The 18678-nt window shown below is 42.4% G+C and overlaps 1 protein-coding gene across 3 annotated transcripts in view; it reads right to left on the minus strand.

Moving 5' to 3' along the window:
• Positions 1 to 1971: 1971 nt before the first annotated feature.
• Positions 1972 to 18678, minus strand: part of LOC144772900 (interleukin-5 receptor subunit alpha-like) — a 367784-nt gene continuing 351077 nt past the window's right edge. For 2 of the 3 annotated variants that reach the window (XM_078657581.1, XM_078657580.1), the window contains one exon: positions 1972 to 7218. In XM_078657581.1, the coding sequence (XP_078513707.1) occupies positions 7081 to 7218 (138 nt within the window). In that variant the 3' untranslated portion in view covers positions 1972 to 7080. The remainder of the gene's footprint in view (positions 7219 to 18678) is intronic. The other variant, XM_078657582.1, reaches the window with a different exon arrangement.

Genomic DNA, 18678 nt, shown 5'->3' on the forward strand with positions numbered 1-18678 from the left:
GGGGGATGGCTACACAGGGACTCCTGGGAAATGGAGTCCCTGTCCCTCACCTGGCGCTCGCAGCCCTGGCTGAGTGTTCTCCTCTCCTGCCCAGTAAGGTAACAATACGCCGCCAAAGTCCTTCACTCCAAAGAGAGGCAGCCCAGCAGGACGGGCGAAGCGGGACCCGCGCAGCGGGTTCCGCGAGACGTGGCAGCAGTTCAAAATTATCCGGCAGTAGGGACGTTGCAGGGGTGTTCCAACAGGCTCCCTGGTCCGTGGCAATTCGCTTCAGTGGTCAATAATAAGGGTTGTGATTAGGTTTAACCCATTGACCGCGGCACGAATTCCGTCGCGGTGCGGGCATTTTAATCAGTGGGCGGGGTTTGGACGGCCCCGGCCATCCCCCACACATGAACACCGTCACGTGGGACGGCCAGGTGGCCGTCCTCAGCATGGAACGGGTTAAAGGGATTCATTTTCCAATCAAAATTTAAGATTCTCTGACTCTTCATTCATTAGTCAAATATCAATCAGGTTACAGAATTGCAAATAGAAAAATAAAGTCAGTACAGAGCATATCATGATTTGGAAATAAAGCATGTTTCATTAAGGAAAAAATTCCGATTGTAAGAAAGTGAGGCACAAATAATGTCAGTCAGAACTCATGAAGAGTTCAGGAATAAAAGCAAGAGGGAGTTTAGAAAGAAGCTAAATCAATAATTAATAATTCCAAATTTCCCATAAAGAGAAATGAAGCATAGAGCAAATAAGCCTTGGTAAAGCCAAATAATGAAAGCATAAAGCTCAAGGTTTTTAACAAATAACCTGCATCTAATATGCCCTCATCCCAGCTGATTCTGCCTCTCCTTGTTTAACTTCATCTGAACCTGTGTGCTTTTCATCAGGTTCTACCCACACCACCTCCTTTCTCTGCAGACCTCTAAAAAAAAAAGTCTGAAAGAGTCTGCAAAAATCCTGCCAAAAATCATACAATAATCCTCAGCTAGAAACACATTTATAGTTCTGCAAAATGTTTCAAAACATGTGGCATGATCTTCGTTCTATATCCAAATGAAATACAGAATTCCTCTAGAAAGTCATCGACACTCCTTGTCTGAGTGCACACGTCATCATCCATCAGGTGAGCAAGCAAAATCCTTCTTGTGACACATTTAAATCTTAGTCTCAATGACTTCAGCTCATAAGATTTTCTTAAAGAAACATTTTATTGTCCAAAAAGAACTTATTATTTAGGAAGGAAACATACAAATATATTTTAGGATAATACAAAAAAGTGTGAGATTTCCAGTTTACTCTACTCTATGAAATGAATGAGGCTTTGATCAACAGCAACAATAAAACAATACAATAAAACAAGTTACAGGTTGTAAATTATATGAAGCTTCTGTTTTTTCACAGAGAGGGAGACATTCCTTTTTTATCTGAAGGACAGAGCTGATGCTTTCAAAGCAAACTAAATCACAAGCTGTTTTCAACACTTTAAAATGTTGTGTTAATTTTGTAGAAGTATATGCTACTACTGCAGGTTTAAAACACTTTTGCAGATTAAATCTACATTCTATAGTGAGGTCAAATCTAAACTAAACACATTAAAGTCAACTATGAATTAAAAATTTATATTTTAGATAATTAATTAAATGGAAAGCATCTGACTAAGGCATCAGGATTACATTTTCAAGCACCAAATATCTGATGTCATTTTTTAAATGCAGTTTTATGTCTGAAGCTCAAGGCAGCTTTGTCATTAGTAATGCTTAAATCTATAAGAAAGGTCTATGCTCTCACACTCCCTTGGTTGTGAAGTATTTAAAGATAGAGATCTTTAAATGCTTCTCTACCAACAGCTCTGAAATAATGTTTCAGCCACGACGTTTCTAACAATGTAAATAGTTTCCACCCATTGCTTCAAATAAATCCACACTCATTGTCACGTATTAGTTGAATGTTTTGACCAGAATATCTCCTAAATGACCTTATCCACAGGTAAACCACTTGAGTTAGCTAGTTCAGTACATCCCCAACCAACCTATAAGCTGTCTCAATTATTATGCTAAAATTCGATTTGTGGTCTATTCTAGGTGAAAGAAAAACATACTAGGATGCAAAGATCTGTCACACTGATGTCCTCTGACTCCAGTACCATGCACCTGCCAAAATGTACTACCATTTGTGCACAGTGATGACTGCTCACAGAACACACTCGAATGGAACTTGTGACTTTCAGCCACAGCAACACAGAGTACTACACTTCCCCATGCTTCCTCTCGTGACAGGGTTCTGATGTTTCCCACTTTCACCACACATTATACAAAACTTGCAACAGGACACTATTCTTCCCCACATTTAATTTATCATACCCAAGTGTACCACACTCAGTGTCATAGGAATTATGAAATTCTGCAGCTGCTGTGTTTTGTTTTGCATTATTATGTATTTGCTACATAATTCATCATCTACTGCATAATTTGCAAATGTTCACAAAAGTTACTAAAACATGGTGATGCACGTTCCTCATCCTGAAAGGCCTTTCACCAAGGTTGACTGCTCATCTTTCAGTTTGCTTATTGGTGTATTTGAGTGCTAAATTGACACTAATAAGGTGAAATCTGTTCTCGGACAGTGTTACTATGTCTTATAATTACTGATGAAACAAACTATCACAAAATGTGCTGCACTACACTTCATAATGTGCCTTTTCCTGCCACTTAACCTTGCTACATAATTTGGCCTTTCTGCCGCACAATTCCAGTGGCCTGACTACAATTTACCAAACACCCAAAAGGTTTAGGGCCTGATTATGACCCTGGCTGCCCTGAAACGGCCGTCGCTTTCTGGCGGTATGACTGCCTGCATACCTGGCGGTCTAACTGCTGGATTACGAGATGGGCGCAGAGACCGCCTCCAGACCACCTCCTGACTGTCATCCCGCCAAGATCCGAGCTCCAGTGGCGGCAGTGGTGGGGACAGCAGTGGTCAAAATGTTGGTGCTGGCAAGGACACCGCCATTGGAATATGGCCTGCCTTTCTGCCAACTTTTTCATGGTGGGGACACTTCCATAAAAAGGTCAATGGAAAGGTAGGTAATAAGCCATAAAAACAGGGCAAATATTGCCCTTATGTGACGTGGCTGGGCATATGCAGAGGCCTCCAATGATGTCATGTCAGTGCACGCACTGTTTTCCTTGCATGACATGGTGCAAGGAAACAGCGCGCCTGAATGACTGGTGACACTGCAGCATGGCCAGCATTGACTGCAGGTTCCTTCCTCGAGCTGCAGCATGGCGTTGCAATGACATAGCCGCTTACACACCCCAGCCCTGAAGAAAGGTCATAATTCAGCAGTCAGGATGCTGCCGGCTTGGTAGCGTTTTCTCGACCACCACTGGGGTAGGCTGGGGATGTGACCCCCCAATGTCATAATTGGGCCTTTTTTCTCCTACCACAGGGTTCTGCTCTTCCCCACATTCGCCACACGAAAAACTAAGGTAGTATGCCACCTACCCTAAATCACAAACCAAACACCAGCAACTTACTCTGATGTTGAAGTTTTTGCCTTCCAGTAGGCCCCATCTATGCACAGTTTGTATTATTGCTTGATTCATTACTTTTTACTATTTATGTGGCCTAACTAGAGACCTATACGTGGGTAACTGCCCTGTGTTTTGGCACTGTCGCATATTGTTATCTCCTATGCATCTGTTCTTTTGGACATGTCATTCTTCTGCTCATATTGTTGTGCCTTGATATATGTGCTGTTCTAGAATGGTGAAGGTATACAACTAAAGAAAATGGCAATAAAAAGCAATCAAAAAACTAAAATCCCGCAGATGGGTGCTAAACGTCTCTTGTTCAATCTGCTATCATGACTCTTACATACCCATAACATACAGAGTGAACAATAAGTGCTGGTGTCAGTGTCCCAGGCTATCTGCTAATTATCTGACCGATAGGCCATGGGCCGCTGACCCTTGCACACATCAATGTAAGAAATTGGCCGTGCACTGCTTTAAGTTTCTCAGTATTCGTGCGTTAATCGTGCTCCTTTGGTTACTCCCCGCTTGGAGTATATGAATCAAATGGTTGCACTGGCACCGAATGGTGCGAGTGTCTCCTAGGGCACTGATAGTTGTGTGCTGAATTTGTCAGCTAGGTTATGTACAATAAAGTTTTTCAACAAGGTTTATCTTTTTAGATTCTCTGAAGTATTTTATTCATACTCGTAGATTTTTTCATAAGTAAATATGAATTTTTCATATTGCCATTATATGCTTACTCCATGTACATTTTTCATCCGATTAATTTTTGAACATATGCAAGAATTACATTCCAATGCATTTCGGCCAAGGGGCCTTCATCAGGGAAATCTGTGGAACAACAAAAATTGTATCCATCACCATGTATTTGCTTAATGTTAAAGCATGATTCAACTAATACAGTACTAACGTAATAAACAACAAATTATCTCAGTTTACAAGTATTAATAATCACGTAGTTCAGGTATAACGCTATTATTTACAGTCCTTTGTGTACTCGTGTACATTTATGCACTCTATTCATATCATTTGTTTAACCCATCCACTTATTCAGGCATTAAAACTGGTGTTATAAACTGTATTATTCGTATGCAAGTCAACAGTGTCTTAATTGAATGAGTGCGCAATGCTTTTCTACCGATGACAATGCAAGCCGCTTTATATCAAAATGACTGCTCGCGCTAGCGTTTCATTATTAAGGCTTACAGTTAGGGGTTTGGTGAAGGTTAACATAAGCATTCAATGCGGTAGTTATTTTTGCCGTGTTCTAAGTTACATTAACTGGCAAGTAAATCGCGGATATAGGTTAACTGTGACTACAATACGCTCAGCGCGGTACTTATTCTTACCGGGATACAATGTAATCGAGATTCAAGCCAGCATTTCGAGTTCGATCTCGCTGCTGGAAAGTTGGCGTGTGACGTGTGTGAGCTGGGTTGAATTTAACAAGTTGCGCGCGCTGCCATTAAAGGGCCAGAGTTACGAGTGATGTGAAGGGATCAGGGTGCATGTGTGGTTCTCAAGAAACAAGTAAGGGAATATGAACAAATAAAATTGACCATCTAAAAACATGCTCAGCACTTCAATGATACATTCAGTCTAGTTGTAAAACACAACTTATAAGTAACAACTAAATTCTGTCCTCTCATTAATCCCATGAGGGCGCAAGGTCTGTAAGTGGTATATCCAGTAGTTTTCTCGTTTAAGTAGAGCCTTTCTGTTGTCCATTTCTTCATTTTTTTTCACCACTTCTAGTATGCAAGCTTTAATTTGATTGATTTGATGATTTTGTTCAATGAAATGGGTGGCAAGCGCTGATTTTACAACTTTGGTTCTGATATTACTCTTATGTTCTGTTAGCCGAATTTTAAGTTTCCGCTCAGTCTGACCAACATAAGCTTGACCACATGGGCTTTTTATCATGTAAACGATGTTTTTTGTGTCACATGTACCATTAACCTGTAACTTGATTTTATTGCCTCTCATTGGGTGGGTAATGTAGTTACCTTCCATAATGTTATTACAGTTACTGCAATTTTTGCATGGAATTGTGCCCTTAAATGTTGTTTTGGATTTTGTCGCTGTTGTTTGTTTGATGATTTCTCCTATGTTGCACACATCAACCAGTGAAAGCTACTGCTCAGAGTGCGGTGTCTGACAGAGCACAATGGGGTACACCAATTCAGTTGTGCAACTGAGCCTGCTCGCTTCTTCTGCTTCATAGCTTCATTCAGGTTCTTGCTCCCAGACACTGCACTACTCCACACTGCATACGACCCACATGTTGTGTGCTGTACCAGAATTGGATAGCTAGGGGCAAGCCGACACTTCTCCAGCAGACACCTCTGTGCTATGCCTCAACCACAAATTTAAATCGTTAGGAAGGTACATTTAGATATAAACACCAGCTCTACAAGGCTTGATTTGTAGGCTACACAAAATACATCTACCCATGGGCATTGAGTGCTGTGCACTTTTTAAAGCAAAATAGTGAGGCGACAATGTGTGTTACATTTCGGTACAATGATAACATACCTTTATCATGTATGTCTACTGTGTGTTATCTGGATATTGAAAGGCATCAAGGATTTCAGTGACATGTGTAAGGTCTCAATAACATAAGTATGTGTACAGCACACGTTTACCACAAAGGGTATCTTGGCACTGAATAACAGATGTTTAAAATTACTGCCTCCCAACTTAACGGCATTAATTTTATCGACCTGACACGGATGAAACGGCTGAGTGAACTCTGCCGGGATTCGAACCTGTGACTATGAGGTGTGTGCATTAGTCCACTAAACCACCAGAACCCTTAAATAATGAGCGATATATGTTTTACATTAGGTAGGGGGTGCGGGTATTTATTTCTCCCAGTACGTAGTCACACACACATCCACCGCAATTCCCTCTTAAATACTTGAGCCCAATGCCATCCACCCTCTTTTTGCAGGTATGCTGATGGACTGTTGAAAGACTACTGTGAAAAAAACACATCAACATGAAGGTTGTTTTTTTGCCTCAAACGAATATGCGAAGCGGTTTAATGTAATTCACTTTTACAACCGGCTGCAGGTTAGACTGCATGGATCCAATCGATGGATTCCAGCCGTCGTGTTGTCAGCACCTGCAGGGCGGTTAAGAAACACCTCATTATAAAGGGCTGTTTATTTATTTAAGTCAGAACTGCAATTTTGCGCAGAGACCCTCCTGTTTGCCTTTTGGCACTGGTCATGGTCAGGTTCTTTTATTATTGCATGTGAGTAGTGATGCCACAACCAGAATGTGATAAGGAAATTGCACGTTTTAATTGCTTGTTGCAGGATTTTATATATTATGTAAATACGTTTAAAAAAAAATAGCAGCCTTCTTTTATGTGTTCTTTATGGTGGTGGCCGCCCATTTATCATGCCTGCACGGTTATGTGCCGCAGAACGCAATTTCAAACCGAAGGCGGGATTAACGGCAGGCTGATTCATGCCCACAACTTCCTGGTCCTTAAGTGCTCACTCTTGCAACACCAGCTCTCTTCTCATCCTTGCATTCATTGGTTCCGGGTGAGATTTGTCACTTGGGTGTTCCTTGTAGTCACATTGCCTTCCACCTCTTCCTGTGGTCCAGGGCTGGAATCAGTCAGAATCTCCACCGTTGCTACTTCTTCATCTTGGGGAAAAACTACATTCTGTTTAGCAAAGGTGAGATAAAAGAGAACAAAATACATATCGTGAAACATCTGTATAATATGTTTTGCGTTTGTAGCAAAAACGACCATGAATACATATTATGTCTTCATAATTAGTTAGGCATGTAAAGCATAAAAAGAAGTTGCATAAATGAGAAAAGAGGGCTTAAATTTGTTAAAGGAAGTAACAAAGTTACCTTCAGTTTTAAAACAATCTATTGAATTCAAAGCTTAGCTCATTACGTTCCTTTGTGCAATAGCCCCATTCAAGAGAAACAGGACAATCGTAGCAGGTGTAACCTAGCAGCATGAGAAGAATGCCATGGCACGGTACAGAAAATAATCGTAGCCAAAGAGGCATGGTCCGCCCCGTGCTGACTCCGTCACAAACCGGATGGGATATCCCGTCCGCCATATTAGAAGTGCTATATATCTTATGGCACTTGTACTAATGAGGATGGATATCTGTAATGTTAGTGAAGGAGTCCCGTCCGCCGAACAGTCTGAAAGAAGGACATAATGTGGATGGAGTCTGTTGACTTGTGTGCCTCCTTGAGAATGGAGGCGTGGTGCTAAAGAACTAGTTGGCATGAGGCAGATTTTTGTCAACTACTAATAATGACCCTTTTCCAATATATAAACATTTCAAAATAAATAAATAATGTTTACTTTCTCATCTTTGAACAGTCCTACATTTTATTGTGTGGCAATGAACAGGCATTATCATCCTCTTTAAATAGCGATTGATGCCCTCAGATAGGAGAAAGTACGCTTAATAAGCCGATTAAGAGCACAGTGTTTTTAGGTCGAGCCTGAGCCAGCAGGCATGTGCTGCTCCAGCGATCTGCTGTAGTAGAGTATGGAAGTGAAGCCCCGTCCACTCCCCCACCCATATTTTTCATTGGCTTGTGTCCTTCGTAAATGCTGGCTTCTGATTCTGTAATCAACTTGTTAGTCCCTCCTATAGAACGTCCATGTCTTCATTTATAACCTAATGAATAAAAGGACCACAGCACTCCGAAGTAGTTAAAAATGTCATCAATTGAACAAGGTACTCAAATGTAGGGGTGTCGAGATGTTCGCCTTCTGACTGTGAGGCGCTGCACATAGAATCCATAGAAAAATCTTACACTGTGTTAGATGAATCTCGATACCTCATAGCGCGTGGATGCGCCTTGAAATGTAAGAACCAAATAGTGATCTCCAATGTCTTTCAATTCAGGAATGGTTTATTTTGAACCAATCTTCATGAATTTTTAAATCAAATGTTGTATAATCTCAAAACAAATCACTGCATTGCTGCAATTAAAAGAAACTATGCGTTTTTATTCGTCATTCATAAATGCATCTCGTATGCATTTCCGAGCGGTGCTCTTCATCAGGGGTAATGTCTAAAAGGAAATAAGAAAAATACAGAAGATACAGCGCGAAGTGGGAGCAAGAATGTCACATTAAGCTATTAACGGTGATGAAAACATCAGAAGCTCATACCATGCCAAGTGAGTTCAAGCGTGCTATTTCCGATGTTTCGAGTGGAACGTGATTGTGATGATGGTCAGAACAGTGCTCTGTGGTGCACTAGGTGCTAAAGTGAACCCCAAAAACACCCACATTCACGAAGTGGGAAAAAAGGTCGATCGCTACCTCAGGTTTAGATAAGGAAAGAAAAGAAAACAGAAATGATGAAATCGCCAGTAGGCTAAAATCGTCATATGTTGAATAGTAGACAGGCAAGCAACGTGGTGAAAAATGAGCTAGATAAAGGTAAAGTTGATCCGGGATTAACGGACCCACGGTGTGCAATAGTCATGTGTTGGTTCCAAATGTCTAACAACCAGTGGTGAAATCAATAAGAAGCCATCGGACCTAGTCATCAACATCTCTAGCACCCAGCTGACAACCGCTCAGACTCAGGTCCTGGAGAAGGGCATTTCATTTGTTCCTACTTACCACTCTAATGCATTAGAAACCCAAGTGTGTTTTTACAAGATTATGAGATCTTTACGTTTGAAACACTTTTTCCAAAACGTCTGCAATTCGCAATCTCAAGGAGAGAGCCGTACGCTTCTAGACCTTCGTCCAAAGAATAACTTCCAAGCACCTGTTAGTCACAAGACACTGGACACATTTAAACTGGTAGTACAACAAGATCTACATGCCATTTACCAAGGGTCAACCCAGCATCGCTCAAATTTATCACGTAACGAATATAAAGTACTGACACAGTTGGCTAACAACCCCAGCCTAACCATCTGCAAAGCAGACAAAGGTGGCGCGCTGGTGGTGCTCGACGCCCGCTTCTATCTTGACAGTATCAGGGAGCACCAGAAAGACAATACTATATATATGGAAATACAGTGTGACCCTACTGTAGACTTCACTCGAGTCCTAGGAACCATTGTCAACCAAGCAGTTACAGCAGGGACAATTACCGAAAGAGATAAACGTTTTCTAGTGAAGGATCATCCTCAAGTGCCATACCTGCACATGGTCCCTAAGGTTCATAACGCTTGAACTCACTTGGCATGGTATGAGCTTCTGATGTTTTCATCACCGTTAATAGCTTAATGTGACATTCTTGCTCCCACTTCGCACTATATCTTCTGTATTTTTCTTATTTCCTTTTAGACATTCCCCCTGATGAAGAGCACCGCTCGAAATGAATAGGGGATGCATTTATGAATGACGAGTAAAAATGCATAGTTTCTTTGAATTGCAGCAATGCAGTGATTTGTTTTGAGATTATACAACATTTGATTTAAAAATTCATGAAGATTGGTTCAAAATAAACCATTCCTGAATTAAAAAACATTGGAGATCACTTTTTGGTTCTTACATTTCAAGGCGCATCCACTCGCTCGGAGGTATTGAGATTCATCTTACACATTGTAAGATTTTTCTACGGATTCATTTATAACCTCCCATGGCTACTGGCCAATTTACTTTGGTTATTAGACGGTATGTCATTTTAAGTCTCTAAGCACTACTTTCTTTCATGAGCTTTTACTACTGCAGGCACAACATGCTTTCCTGCAACATTCAGCGCGCGATGCACGACTTCATTTTACAAACAGGGGCGCTGCACATGACAGCGACTGAAAGGGCAACGGAGGAGAGGGGAGCCAAGTAGAGACCATGGGGAGTGAGTATCCTCAGCCTACTGTGAGAGCATCCAGATGAGCACAGTAACGGAGACCATGCAACAAAAAATCCTGCTGCCTTAGTGTTAGGTGACCCCCAATAACCCTACACTTAAGGGTTGTATGGCTGCAGGTAGGGGCTGTGTTGAGAGTGGCCTATGTAGGGGTAGACCAGATGTCTTCAATCTGGGGGGCGCAACCCCCAGGGGGTCTATGGAGTCCTGGGAAGGGGGTCACACATTCCCCAGCCTCACTTGTGCCTGGATTGGAAAAAGACAGCCCTCCTGGGACAGCTAATTTTGCTAGTTAACCCCTTGACCATGGTGCAAATTCCACCGCGGTGCTGGGGAATTAATGAGTGGGCGGGGATCGGACGGCCCCCGGCCATCCTCCGCACGCATCCACTGTGGCATGCAAGGGGTTAAAATGCTTTAGCTGAGTCTCCTGTGCTGTGAAAAGCTTTCATGCCAGGGTGCCTGGAGGCCTGAAAGAAATGCAAATGTGCCCTATTAGTTAATCTGCAAGTGAAAAGGGTGCTTGGGACCCCTTGAATCACTCCAACCGTTGCGATGACAAAGAATTGTATTTTATTTTTAGTGATAGTGCAAAGAGTTAATTACTGGGTTGTGGGGTGCTTGCTTTTAATCCTAACTGTATTTACACAGCAGATAGTACCCCTGAGGAGGTGTTGAAAAGACAGTTACCTAAAAAACAAAAATTGCATTACATATGCCCTGGTATTACTAAAATCTCCATTTTTTTTAAAGCACCACTTTATAATAAAGCTGTTTACACATATTATATCATTCTATCTTATATTGTGTGTAATGCAATGCAAGAATAAAATAATTACTTACATATTCACAGTGTTTTCTGTCACTTGACATGGTATGAGCTTCAGATGTTTTCATCACCGTTAATAGCTTAATGTGACATTCTTGCTCCCACTTAGCGCTATATCTTCTGTATTTTTCTTATTTCCTTTTAGACATTCCCCCAGATGAAGAGCACCGCTCGAAATGAATAGGGGATGCATTTATGAATGACGAGTAAAAACGCATAGTTTCTTTGAATTGCAGCAATGCAGTGATTTGTTTTGAGATTATACAACATTTGATTTAAAAATTCATGAAGATTGGTTCAAAATAAACCATTCCTGAATTGAAAGACATTGGAGATCACTTTTTGGTTCTTACATTTCAAGGCGCATCCACTCGCTCGGAGGTATCGAGATTCATCTTACACATTGTAAAATTTTTCTACGGATTCATTTATAACCTCCCATGGCTACTGGCCAATTTACTTTGGTTATTAGACGGTATGTCATTTTAAGTCTCTAAGCACTACTTTCTTTCATGAGCTTTTACTACTGCAGGCACAACATGCTTTCCTGCAACATTCAGCGCGCGATGCACGACTTCATTTTACAAACAGGGGCGCTGCACATGACAGCGACTGAAAGGGCAACGGAGGAGAGGGGAGCCAAGTAGAGACCATGGGGAGTGAGTATCCTCAGCCTACTGTGAGAGCATCCAGCTGAGCACAGTAACGGAGACCATGCAACAAAAAAATCTTGCTGCCTTAGTGTTAGGTGACCCCCAATAACCCTACACTTAAGGGTTGTATGGCTGCAGGTAGGGGCTGTGTTGAGAGTGGCCTATGTAGGGGTAGACCAGATGTCTTCAATCTGGGGGGCGCAACCCCCAGGGGGTCTATGGAGTCCTGGGAAGGGGGTCACGCATTCCCCAGCCTCACTTGTGCCTGGATTGGAAAAAGACAGCCCTCCTGGGACAGCTAATTTTGCTAGTTAACCCCTTGACCGTGGTGCAAATTCCACCGCGGTGCTGGGGAATTAATGAGTGGGCGGGGATCGGACGGCCCCCGGCCATCCTCCGCACACATCCACTGTGGCATACAAGGGGTTAAAATGCTTTAGCTGAGTCTCCTGTGCTGTGAAAAGCTTTCATGCCAGGGTGCCTGGTGGCCTGAAAGGAATGCAAATGTGCCCTATTAGTTAATCTGCAAGTGAAAAGGGTGCTTGGGACCCCTTGAATCACTCCAACCGTTGCGATGACAAAGAATTGTATTTTATTTTTAGTGATAGTGCAAAGAGTTAGTTACTGGGTTGTGGGGTGCTTGCTTTTAATCCTAACTGTATTTACACAGCAGTTAGTACCCCTGAGGAGGTGTTGAAAAGACAGTTACCTAAAAAACAAAAATTGCATTACATATGCCCTGGTATTACTAAAATCTCCTTTTTTTTAAAGCACCACTTTATAATAAAGCTGTTTACACATATTATATCAGTCTATCTTATATTGTATGTAATACAATGCAAGTTTAAAATAATGACTTACATATTCCCAGTGCTTTCTGTCACAGGCTGTGACCTCGTAGCACTAAAAATATACCAGTCACAATTCTCAGCTGCACCAACCAAGATTTCATTTTGTGGCTCCCTGGTTACACAAGACCTTTGCTGTGCATTGACTAACAGAGGTTTCATAATGTACTACAGCCCATTTCCCACTGAGTAACAACTTTTTAAATTTCTTTTTCATTTACGCTGCCCAATATTTATATGTCCGTACCTGATGGTGAAAGACATAAAAAACATACAGAATATTTTGAAACTCATTTATGAAATGCTCGCACTACCAGAGCATCACTTTATTTATGCTCTGGTGGAGCCAGTGTTTTAACCATACCTATGAGGCGTCGCAGTCACCCTCCATGGCTTTGGCTTTGCATGGCCTCATACATATGGACTTGGAGTAAGACAAAGCAGCGCAGGGCACTGCGTGACCTTACTCTGCGTCAGAAAGGTGTTCCATAGGCGTTGTGTGGGGGGTGCCACACAACACCCATGGATATTTACAAAATCAAGTAAACACAGATCAGTGCCAAAAATGTACGCCTCCCCAGCGGAGGCATAACAAGAAGAATTTTTTCATTTCTCCTTGTTTTTTCCTCTTTCCATGCATGCTACATTCTTCAGCTCAAATAGAAATAGGAAAAAACCTCTTGGGATTGTTTTAGTAAAGGAAGGTGCTCATTTTATGATTTATGTTTATGGTTGTCGATGATGAGTAGTACCAGGTTCTAAAATATTTTGTCAGGAGGGGGTCCTTACACCTCAATATTTTGACAAGGGCGTCTCGGCATCAAAAGTTTGAAGACCTTTGGGGGAGACGGAGGCCACTGCTATGAACTGGGGTTAGCAGTATGACACCATTCCAGAATAGGATGTGCTGGTGCTGGGGGAGGTGCTGGGTATTTTGGCAGGTCTGCACCATGCAGGCAGTGAAGTGGATAGTTTCTGCCGGGCTTTCCTCTGTGCCTCACAGTTTAAGGAGGACGTTTTAAGGTGGATCCGCTTCTGCTAAAGTTGTGCCTTTGCTTTTAGACTTCACCCAGACACCAGAAGAGAGTGGTAGCCAACAGAGAGTGGTACAAGTGCAGTGAAGCCACCAAGAGGGGTGTGCGGGACTCTGCAGAAAGGGTACCGAGCTGTGCCCCCGACACACCACCCAGTGGGGTCCGGATTCACTTCTTGGGATGGGTGGCTCCCAGCACTGGCCTTTGAGAAGCATTGGTTCCCAGGAAGGAAAGGTCTGTGAGCATGAGAGTTGCCATAACACAGGGAGGAGGTGTATGGTCTCCCGGGACTGGGAGAGCCAAGATCACACACCCAACTGAGTAAGCGCCGAGCACTACTTTACCTCACGGAGCACAAAAACAAGACCTTGTGTGGTCCAGGGAACCCCATGATTTCTCTTCCTTCACTTTACCACCTGCTGCACAATAGGTAGTACATCTTATCACCCTCCACCCATTTGTCACAGGTGCTTTTTGTGATAAGATGTGGTAACAGTATTTATGTAGTGAGTTACAAAGAGCTTAAGACCTTTGATGAGGCACTAAATAGCTTTGCCGATGGCTAGGATGCTACTGAGTTAGTAAGTGATCCGAAAGTCACGGTTATCCATAGCGGGTGGAATAATCGGTGCAGCGGCCACCTTCATGAATCGTCCCTGGCTATTGGACTGTCTGTAAAGGAGTGACCCAAGTAGGTGTAAGTGAGTGTCTTTACTATAAACAAACTGGTCTGCCGCACGTGAAACGTGATAAATAGATGCAAACACAGTTCATTAGTTTTGAAAGCCAGACATTTGTAGAAAGTATACAGAAGCATCTTTGCCACACAGTGTGAAAGGTCAATGTAAAAATATGGTGTTATGCATTGTTTAATTAATGCAGTTTGCATGCAGAATGTATTTACACTGTGAGGTAAGGAAACAGAACTTGGTTTTTGGGGGGCGTGGCTTAGCGCCCGAGGCGGATGGCGGTCCCGGAGTAGAGCTTCGTCCTTACCGGGGATTCGCGGCGGTTCCAGCCTTCGTTCTTCAACATGAACGGCAGCAATCGCCACCGGAACGCTTCCTGCACCTTTTGAGCTATATGCCGACTGCAGAATCACTCGGCTCTGCCTCGCAGCTCCTGTTTTGCTCCGGTCGCGGCTCTGCTTCAGCCGCGACCGCCATTTTGTTTTTTCAGACGGCGTTCGTCTGAGGTACGACCATGCGACGGCGGCAGCCTCCTGACACCGGCAATTAATTTGAAACACCACAATTCAGCAGGAAACGCTATTAACCAGTTACAGCTTCTACAGGGGATTTCATTCTCATTTTGGAACCGTTTTTTTTTCCTTATCACCTGACCTGCTGTTTTCTCCTCAGCTTTGGCAGCCATTTTAGACTTTAAACTACGTCAGCTCCAATTTCACTACTAACCTGATTTTTTCTCATTCTCCATATCCTAATTTCCTCATTTCACCTGGTTTTTTGGATTTTTATCTTTACTCCTCCTCCTATTGACTTTGTTGATTCTTTTTACTACCTGCAGTACTCCTTTGGTTCATATTTTACTGGTGACCCTTTCTACCTGTGACCTCATGGCGGAATGTCCTGGTAAGACTTCCAAACGGAATTTCATCAAGAATTCAAAACTATTTACTGCATTGGCTCATTTAGAAGCCTCTGCAGACCCTTCCACCTGCGAAGCATCATTCACAATGGATGTTCCTCCTCCGTCAGGATCGAAAACTACCCCAAAGAGGTTGAAGCACAATCCTCCGTCACCACCAAAGTCGCCGACAGCCATTTCCTTGGAACTTCTCCTTGAGGAAATAAGAGCACTGCGTCCCTTCATGGAGGAGACAAACTCCAAATTGCAAACACTGACCGACAACTGGTCCCTCATGGACTCCAGGGTTTCCACGGTAGAAAAATCTGTGTCATCCCTCCAGGAGACCGCCACCAAGGTGATCCACATAGATGCACGCGTCTCGACACTCCAGAAGCAAGTGGAGGACCTTGAAAATAGAAATAGGCGCAATAACCTATGCCTCTACAGCCTGAAGGAAGGTTGCGAGGGGACTGACGCCATCGCCTTCCTCAAATCCCTCTTACCCAAGCTTTTGCATCTTCCTGAGGGTACCTCTCTTAATATCCAACGAGCGCACAGGCTTGGTCGAGCTCCCTCCACTGTCTCCCCTGCAACGAAGCCTAGAGGCGTAATAATGTATTTTCTTGAATACACAGACCTGCTGAAGGTTCTATTAGCGGCTAAGGCGATACCTCACCTTAAGTGGTCAGATTCCACTTTATTCTTTGCCCAAGATTATGCCAAAGCTACTGCTTCCCGTCGCAAAGCATTTCTTGATATGAGACCAGAACTACGTTCCATCGGAGCTAGATATGGACTTTTTCATCCTTGCTTGTTCAAAGTCACTCATAACAACAAGACTATGACTTTTGAGGACCCTCTTCGACTCCGAAGTTTCCTGAATTCTTGCGGATCTGCCGACATGGAGTTTTCCAGCTCTTCCTCTTCATTTCCACCTTGACTTTTTGCTTTTAATATTTTTTGGATTACCTTGATACTCATGGTTCCTGGTTTTCGATATACTGTTTTGTTTTTCTTTCCACAGGTTCTTCAGCTGCTGCACAACTTCAGTGTTTTTTGCATGTGCTGGTTCATTACATGTTCTTCGAATGTTTAATCTTGTTTTCTACCTGGAATTGTTGCCGTTTGCATGTTTCTAAACTTCTTGTTTTCCTTATCTTCCACAGATCGTTTCTCTGTGTTCCGTCACGTCTCTCCGGTTGGACGTCTTGTTCCTCCGTCACCTGACCTCCGTTGGTTGGCCTTCCCTCCCTCCTCTCATCTCCAAATCTTCCCTTTTGTGTCCTGCCCTTTGAACGTATCCATTCCCCACCATTCCTTGTAAGTACCACCCTACATTTTCCTTTTCCATTGCTGCCATGATCCCTTTCGTTCTGAATGTTCTCGTCTGGTTTTTTTCTAGGTTACTCCTGGCTCTTTTGATGCCACTTTCTCTTAGTCTGTTCCTGATTTTCTTTTTGATTTTCCTATCTCATTCTCTTATTGCTATTTCGTTGTTTCTCTCTTTTTCCACTTTTTTTCTACAATCTTTTTTTGCATCATCTTTTCTCCCCTTTATCTTACATTTTTACTCATTCTCTTGCAACATTCTACAATTTCCTCTACCTTTTCTTCTCTCTTCAATTCTTACTGCTTGCTCTTCTTCTTACCTTGTACATGACCTTTTCTTTTTACTTACGTGCTCTTCGTCTCTACTACCCTTTTATATTGATCTTTTCCAGTCGTATATCTTCATGACTCTTTTACCAACATGGTATTACATTGTACCTCATGCTCTTTCTCAGTATTTTCTTACCATTTTACATCGTTGATTTTTTCGACTTGCTCTACCTCCCTTCCCTTACTTTCTCTTCATGATATTTTCTCTCTGTCTCTTATGGTTCCTTTCCTCTGCTGCTTTCTCCCTGTCCCTGATCGCTATTGCCTTCATATCAAGATTTCCTCATTACTTTGCACTGTTCTCTTTCTCCATGCTATTCCCTCTCTTTGTTCCTTTTCTCCTTTTCTCTTTCGAGCACTCTTATTTTCCCCTCTTGCATTTTTCCTTTTTTAGATATTATGAGGCTTTCTTATGTTTCCTGTTTACACTCTCCCTTCTTAATTGTTCTTGATGTCAGTGCGCATTGTTTCATGGAACGTTAAAGGTTTAAATTCGCCTATTAAGCGGCAAAAGATTCTCTCCCATTTAGCTAAATTAAATGTAGATGTCGCCTTTTTGCAAGAAACCCATCTTTCTGATACCGAGGCTGCTAAGCTCCAAAGAGGTTGGGTGGGGAAGGTCTTTTCTGCTCCTGGTGATGGCAAAAGAAATGGTGTTGTTTTGTTGATTCGAAAGTCCTTTTCTCATTCTGTACTGCAATCCGAATCTGACCCTGATGGCAGATGGGTATTTGTTAAACTTTCCTCTAAAGGTGTCCCCTTTTCCTTGCTCAATGTTTATGCTCCCACAGGTGGGAATCCTATTTTCTGGAGTGCGTTTGCCTCTCGTATTACTGAATGTATTGATGACAATTTTATTTTAGCAGGCGATTGCAACCTACCACTCGATCCCTTTTTGGACAGGCATTCCAAATCTTTTTTTGTTCCTAATAAATCCCACAAACTCTTCACGCAAGCCATTTCCCAACATAACCTGATTGATGCCTGGCGAATATGTAACCCAACCAGTAAAGAATTTACGTTTTACTCCCCGGTTCACCACTCCCAATCACGTATTGACTATATTTTTCTCTCTCACCATCTGTCCCAATCCCTTACCCAAGCTGAGATTGGCCCCATAGTATTCTCCGATCACGCCCCAGTTCTAATCAACATCGACATTCTACCCAAATCCAATGGTCCCAAAAGATGGCGTTTCAACAATTCCCTCCTCCTTGACCCCAAATTTACTACCTCCTTCATTGAGTTTACTACCAAATTTGTTGTTATTAATGACACTCCCTCCTTAGCCATTCACACAATCTGGGATGCTTACAAAGCTTCAGCCAGAGACTTTATTCTCAGACATGTTGCTACGAAACGCAAACTTGCCCGTAAACGTACCAGTGATCTTTTATCTCAGATCAAAGCTCTAGAACACGCCTTCTATACCTCTCATTCCCAAGAAAGTTTAACAGCTCTTGTTAACGCGAAAATGAACTATAACAAACAGTCTACAGATGATGCATCCCTGTACTTATTGAAATCCAGCTCGAAATTTTATGGGGGGAAGAATAAGGCGGGGAAAATTCTTGCTAACTACTTGAAAGTTAAACAAAACAAATTGAATATTGAGTCTGTTTTTGATGTTAATTCCATCCTCCAACATAAAGATGTGGATATCTTGGAGGAATTTTCCCGATTCTATTCTACA

Source organism: Lissotriton helveticus, chromosome 8 (genome assembly GCF_964261635.1).
Source record: "Lissotriton helveticus chromosome 8, aLisHel1.1, whole genome shotgun sequence".
Classification (NCBI taxonomy): Eukaryota; Metazoa; Chordata; class Amphibia; order Caudata; family Salamandridae; genus Lissotriton; species Lissotriton helveticus.